Source organism: Montipora foliosa, unplaced genomic scaffold (genome assembly GCF_036669935.1).
Source record: "Montipora foliosa isolate CH-2021 unplaced genomic scaffold, ASM3666993v2 scaffold_440, whole genome shotgun sequence".
Lineage (NCBI taxonomy): Eukaryota > Metazoa > Cnidaria > Anthozoa > Scleractinia > Acroporidae > Montipora > Montipora foliosa.
In genome coordinates, this window is record NW_027179746.1 from 169,774 (window position 1) to 177,500 (window position 7,727).

Here is a 7,727-nt window from a genome sequence, read left to right on the forward strand (position 1 = left end):
GCTTCAAGGTTTCCACCGCATCTAGCGTCGCTATACAGTCAAGAGATTATTAGCACAGTCATCTAACTAAATTAAGTCCATGTCTACCACTTAAAGCTAGCAACTAATTTACCAAGTAATTATCCATGTTCGTGGGGTCTGGTTGCAAGATCTTCTTGCTTTCAAATCTCACTGACGGGTCCTCGTAGATATCAGATTCTGTTCAAGAAAACAGTAATAACAAATAAATTGGAAGTGATAAGCAACCAACAACACAAGGGACCGTGTTGTAACGTCTTAACTAAACTCTGGAAAACCGTTGCCCAACATTTGTTGCACTGCCAGGTTGGTCAGCGTAACATACCATCAGTCAAAACTACTTTTCTATACAGTGTAAAATAAAAAGACACGAAAGAAAAGATACAGGAGTCAGAGAGAAAGACCCTAAAAGCCTGAAAAGATACAGGAGAGAGGGAGAACGAAAAGACCCGAAAAAGGTACAGGAATCCGTTTCGCGAAGGTCCCGTAAACTTTATGGGCCCGAAAAGTAGTTTTCAAAACTACAATCCGCTTATCCTGAAAAGCTGATCTGTTAACATGTTCTCGTTATCAGGCGTTTTATGTCACCCAAAACACGCCCGAAAAGTTCCGGGACTTTCGAGAAACGTGGCCCGGCGAGAGATACCCGAAAACAAGAAGATGCAGGAAAGAGAAACCCGTGCCATTTGTTTCTCGAACAATATCGCTGAGCTCACGAGCATTTTTGTTACTTTTATTACAGGCATTCACAACAATCACTGAAAAGCTACGCATTTTGAAGTCGGTACTTAAGACCAAAGTACTTCAGATCCAAACAACAGACCCAAAAAAATGTCACTTTCTGAACTGAACATCTATGCTCCCCAGGTCCACAGTACTGCACTTTCGCTTTCGTCAGTCCCACAAGGACCGGGAACATTGCATTGCATTTTATGGCGAGATGAAAGACACTGGAAACGAAGATCACCATACAAAACGGCCAATCATATCGCACGTGGTAGTTTGGAAAGACCAGGTTTTTCAAGAGCAAGCTTTCTCACAATGCAAAAACTAATTTAGCTTCACATTTACTCGAATTGATGAGGAGCGACTTTGGAGTGCAAAGCAAAGTAATCGAGGGAATGGTTATGAAACCTTAAACCCTTCAAATGCGAGAACAATGTTGTGGCAATCAATGTTGAATTGAACGTGACCCTGCACAATCTTTTGTTTTCGCTTCGCACGAGTTGCGCAAAATTTTAATCCAAACATTTGATTGGTTATCTCCTCGAAAGGTGTGTTTTGTGCAGGGTCAAGACCAAAAATACAGGAAAAAAAAGAAACAAAGGAACTTGTCGAGTTTCATAACCATCTCGATGCATTAACTATGTACAAAGGCAAAGAAAAGTGAATAATCAGATCTTTACAAATATAAAAAAACAGAAACGAACAAACCTGTTTCAAATGCATCGTCATCCAGATTGTCATCTCCAAAAGCAGACAGTAAGCCATCCTTCATGGGGTAAACTATGTGAAAAAAAGCCAAAGTCATTTCATTTGGCATATAGTTGTTTTGTCAGCTCTTAAGCTGCCTGGCGGAGTTAACTACAACATCACTAGCAGGAAAAAGCGGGTTTGTGAGTGTGTGCCGATGCAGTGACAGAGAAAGGTGGAAGACCATGGCCAGCCAACACAGTGAACAATGCGAGACAGATGCCAACTGACCTACCTCCTTACTCTAACACAGCTTACAATGGAGCAGGATAAAAAGCGATGTGGTCCTCTTGCACAATTACTTTTATGTTGTTCAACAGTTTTAAGTGGTTATTGCAATTTTTTGGGTATTTTGGGTGTCATGAAATTGCATCATTTTGCGTGACATAGCCTCTATAAATTCACTGAAGACAACTACAGGCAGTGGCCTGCATGAGACTGATTTGAACCTGGAGCATTCGCATACAAATCAAGCGTCCCAACCGATGGACAAAGGAGTTCTCGTAGAATCGTATAAATATGCAGAATAAATTAACTAATCATCGGGATTGATTGTCGCCTATAATAAATATAATTAATAGTACTCTGCCTACATCTCATTCAACAAATTATGCTTTTCCGCAAGGCATGCTTTTTGACCTTACAACACAGTTTTTAATTGTTAATTGAAGGTTAATATTATAATTTGCAGAATAAATTAACTAATAATTGGAAATTATGCACAAATATTGATTGTCGGTCATGATTACAGCAATTAGTACTCTGCATACATTACATTCAACATAATTATGCTCTTCCGCAAAGCATAATTTCTTGACCATTCAACGGAGGTTTTAATTTAAATTGAAAGGTTAAAAGAGAAACCAATTGAAAGTAATTTAGTTTTTCCCCTACCTTTTGCGTTTGGAATTATAAAGATGTGCTGTTTGAATCCAATGAGAATGTCCCCTAAAAGGGAGTTTGAGTCAGTGCATCAAATATACTATGAAACAGAACGGTAGTTTCCTTGAAGTTGAAAAACTGTTCGTCCACCAGCAATTGTGCATTGCAGCATTGTTACCTGTGTCTATAGAGAATGATTGCAAAGCATCTATACACTCTGAGCTATGTAGCCACCAAGAAGATAATAAGCTGCGAGATACGAGGTGATTGAACGACTGTAAAATAGGCGTCTTTCACAATCTCGCATTCATGGGGTTCAAGTCCCATTCAAGCCTTGGTTTACCTTTTTTTTAGGGTTCCTCTGCAACTGCTTAAATTTCGTACAACTTCAATGATCATTCGCTCGCTCTAAGAGTCATAAAATACTGATCTTCACATATCTCACAATCAAAGATTGGATCATCGGTAAATAGTTGCGACCACGCAAATGTTTACTCCGAACTGATATTGTAATTGGTTGGCATTGCCGTCCATACTGACTGACTACATGCTATTATCAAATTTCCCTTCAAGTCTAAGCATTTACTACCATTTTTCAACAATATGGTAAGCGTAAGGGTTTTAACGTTATGCCTTGTTGTGTTTAACTGCAGCTGTTGATCTTTTCTTGAGGACCGCAGTTTTGGGGACACAATGTGAAGTTAAAGGAAAGGAAAGGAACTGTATTTAAAGTGTCTAGTCATTCTAGCGCTAGAGCACTAATTGGGGAGACCGTAAACCGAAATTAACAATTAACGCAAATCAATTCAAGTGTTGGTTTTTGAGGAGAGGGGAAACCGGAGTACCCCGGAGAAAACCTCTCGGTGCAGAGTAGAGAACCAACAAATTCAACCCACATATGACGCCGGATCTGGGAATCGAACTCGGGCCACATTGGTGGGAGGCGAGTGCTCTCACTACTGTGTCATCACTGTCAAACCCTTTGACAGTATTCCCAAACGTGAGTGATGTCGACTTTGGAGAGAAGATCTAGGGGACTCTCGTCGTGCGCCTAATACACCCTTCTCCAAAATGGTGGCAACCGATGTGACTGAGTTAAAAATTGAACTGAATGAAAAACCGATACCAGAAATAGAAAGAGCACCTTTACTTTAGTAACCCTGCAAAGTTTCAGCGAATTAGGTGTCAATATCAGCTGAGAAAATGTAAGTTGAAATTTGACAAATTTACAGACGCTTGTATGACTGGCGGTATACGCCATACCCACCAATCATACAAACACCGGTACATTTTTAGTTTTTACATTTTCACAGCTGATATTACACCTGATATGCCGAAACTTTGCAGGGTTACTACAGTAAAGGTGTTCTTTCTATTTCCGGTATTAGTTTTTCATTTCAACTTATTTGAATTCCCAGCCGCCATTTTGTAGAAGGGTCTATTAAGTGCACTACCGGATATTAGCACTGATTGAGAGCCAGACACTTGTTGATGTAAACTACGGCAGCTGAAAATTCCCAGATGAAAAAGAGAAAATATTCAGAAACATCAACTGGAACAACTCTGTGAAAACAAAATCTTACCTTGATCGTTGAGAAAGGAAGCAACCGTTAATGTTTCGTTCATTATAATTTCACGAAGAAGGGTCTTGTCTTTGTCCCAAATTTTAATCACACCATCGCAACTATAACATAAGAAAAAAACGTGCTCATTTTATCGATGAAGCTTTTTGTTTAGCAAGTAGTACCCAAAGAAAGTTTCGAAATGGGTAGTTTGCGGCGCCATGTTGGACAACAAAGACAGTAGATGTTTCCCTAGCTCCTAGTGTTGGACATGTAGAGTCAATGTGGTGAAGTCGTTAGCATCTGTTCTAATAGTCTAAAGGTCATAAATGTTTCATTTTTAAGTATTCTAGAGGCCCTAGACATAAACACATCTTGTTAGCAATACGAGAATCGAAGGAACAGGGGCACCCAACGATAATCTTCGGTGAAATATGTGTTCGGGAGACTCATACCGTCCTACGAATTTCGGTAATACATTTCCAAACAGCTATATACCTCTTACTAAAACATCACCAAAAGGATTAGCAACCAGGGAATAGTAGTCCCTTTCGTTTTCGGAAAGGATATTTTTTGCAATTTTTGACACTCGAAAAGGTCACCTAGAAGTTTCGGATGAGTAAGCGGTTCGCTAAGAAATTCTTAGAGGTAACGTTCAGCTTGCAATTTGAAGATCACATTCCCTAATGTTTTCGGACACTGTAACTTTCAGGTAAGATATCCGAACAGATCGAAGTCTTGTAGGTGATAAAAATATCTCTTTAGACAGTCTTTATACATTACAAGGAACCTAAAAATGTCTCACAAAGGCTTTTGGTTTGATTTGCTAGTTGGGTGCCCTTGAAGGAATTCTAGTAAACAACGAGGTCACGGTAATCGATTGCTTCTCAATAAATAATGCTTCTTACTACCTAGCACTGCAGAGGATCTCTAAAATGTCATTAGAATCCACACTGTTAACACCGTCTTGGTGATCTTTGGGCTGGAGGTGTTTTGAACCCACCATCCTTTCATCTGAAAAAAGGGAATAATTAAACTCAACTTGCATCGCAGTTTCAACGAAGAGACTTAAGCAGCCGCAAAGAAGACTGGAAAAACCGCCGTCTTGAATGGGATTCGAAATCGTAACTGCGAAATTGTACTGCAATACTCTTCAACTCAGCTATGAAGCCATCTTTGTTGCAAGCAAGCCTGATAAGACTTTCCTACAGATAACACGATAGCTCAAGGATAAAGCCAAGTTTAACTCCTTTATTTGCTACTATGATCAAAAAATCACTTCCTTTCTTTCTTTCTTCAGATTTTTAAAGTGTGTTCGGTTAACACCTGGCTGGCAAAATTATGAGCTTTGATTTCTATCCAAAGGCTGTTTACTTTGAGTGCAAGTTTTGGATTTCACGGTTCGCCATCACTCACGTTCAAAACTGACCACTTAGACCTCAGAGGGTTAGATTTCACGAGAAGTGACATCATTTACTAACTAGCCCAAAATTTTAGCGAGGAAATGCAGTTTATTGTATGAACAAAACATTACTTTGAGAGATTGAAAGCCCGAAACTCTCGCGCTACATATTAATTCATCCGTGTACACACGCATTGCATTCTTAAACTAGTGAGTCTTTGACCGTGCGTTCTTTTCTCCTCGATCCAGTTCTTTCCAGATTTTAAAGTTAGTATTGGCAGACCATTAAATGAAAAAATTATAGTTTAAATAAACAGGTGTCTTTTTTTAAATCAAGGCTAAAAACTTGGGTCACTTGGTGTTTAGTGAACATAGTTTTGAAATCCAAAGAAAAAGAAGAATTGATTTTTTGGTCATAGTAGCACTTTAACTAACACTGCTATGATCTTTTCACTCAAGAAATAATAAAAAAAATCGGCTTTTAGGTATGTATATCTTGTCTCTTCTGTTGATATTTCAGTTTGGGCAAAAGAAGACTGCTTTCCTTCACGGCGTTGCCTTGCAACTAAAAATCTTTTTCACGTCATGATATGACTTAAGTCAAGCGTACCTACTTTATAATAAAACATTTGTAATTTTGAGCACAATAGTAAGAGCGGTTTTCAATTGAGTGTCGAAAGTAATTAGATAATTACTTTGGTTTATGATTACTGTATTCAGTGATTGATTCAAAGTTCTCGCGCCATTTTGTCAACAAATCAGAAGTGAAACCAAAACCAATCGTGGTTCGCGCTTGCACATTTTCCCGCACTTTGTGTCGGCTACGTGTAAATAATTCGAGTTTTGATTGGTTTACTGGATTATCTCCGTCCTTTTTGATTGGCCAAAGTAATTACTTTGGTTTTGGTTTTACGACACTCATTTGAAAACCACTCTACCAGTCAAACGATGACTTTATCAAATGGTATAACGAACAGATTCCTTCTTCACTTCTCTTCTCTTCTCTTCTCACCCCTCCCTTTTATTTTTATTCCACCTTTGTCAACAATATGCAACGGTTTCATTTTTCACTGCCAACAATAGCGACCTTGAGATCGGAGGACGAGGACGACTACGAGTTTTCCGTTTTGAGCACGCGCACTTCAACAAATGTCGGCCTCCAAACCTTACGCGCATGCTCAGTACAGAAACCTAATACTCGTAGTTGTCCTCGTCCTCTGATCTAAGGGTCCCTATTGTCTTTATGTACTACCAAATTCTCCTAACAGATATGGACAAAAATGTATGGCAGTGAGCAAGGAGAATTAAGATTTGGATCTTGGGAGTGAAAAGGTTAAGTGCAACGACTTTCCGTTTATAAGGATTTGTAGTATGAGTTTTTCGTTCTGGGCACGCGCACTTCGAAGAATGTCGGCCTCCAAACCTTATGCGCATGCTCCGTACCGAAAACTCGTATTCGTAGTCGTCCTCGTCCTCCGATCTTAAGGTCCGTAATCACTGTAGCGAAACGGATTGATGGATTTCATCCGCCGTTGTGATTGGCCGATTTCTATACAGAAAAATCCATTTGAAGTGAAATATTAATCTAGTGTACTAATTTTCACCACTGCCTCTAATCACTGCAAGTGTGATAAACCTAATCGGCTAACTCAATGTTCTACCCAATTCAAATCCTTCGGGAATTAAACGTTTTGTTTCAGGTATCTCCATATCATATAAATATGAATGTTACATTGTCATACAAATACAACACACAAAGAATCTTTATCTCGGGAGAATTGAATTGGGTACAACATTGAGTTAGCCGATTAGGTCTAATGGAGCCAGCATAAAATGAAATCGTTTTTTCAAAGTTGAACCTCAATCACTGCATAATCATTCGCTCTTAATCTGTCATTTTGTCTTATACACCCATGGTAAAATACCTTCATTCGCGACTCTTTCATTTTTCTCTGAAACCAGAGAATGGAGATGAAGATATCCACTTTTGTGTCCACACAGCAAGAGATTGTTCTGAAGGAAAAGTTAAACGGTATAAACCTAGTTGTCATATATTTTTTCCTATTCTAAAAAGAACAGGCGCGCACCGATGGCTCAGTTGGTTGAGCACCGGGCTGTCACGCGGGAGGTCATGAGTTCAACTCCGGCCGGACCAACACTCAGGGTCTTGAAATAACTGAGGAGAAAGTGCTGTCTTTGTAATTACATCTGCAAGTGGTTAGACTCTCTGGTCTTCTCGGATAAGGACGATAAGCCGGTGGTCCCGTCTCACAACCCTTCAAGGTTCATAATCCTGTGGGACGTAAAAGAACCCGCACACTTGTCGCAAAAAGTAGGGTATGTAGTTCCCGGTGTTGTGGTCTGTCTTCTGTGGTATATCATGGTTGGGA

At 39.5% G+C, this 7,727-nt stretch overlaps 1 protein-coding gene across 1 annotated transcript in view; it reads right to left on the reverse strand.

The window, feature by feature from the left end:
- LOC137989107 (uncharacterized) overlaps positions 1–7,727 on the reverse strand; it is a 49,957-nt gene that overhangs the window by 19,739 nt on the left and 22,491 nt on the right. The window contains 6 exon segments of the mRNA XM_068834986.1: positions 113–198; positions 1,453–1,524; positions 2,386–2,439; positions 3,957–4,057; positions 4,847–4,949; positions 7,263–7,350. Coding sequence (XP_068691087.1) covers positions 113–198; positions 1,453–1,524; positions 2,386–2,439; positions 3,957–4,057; positions 4,847–4,949; positions 7,263–7,350 — 504 coding nt within the window.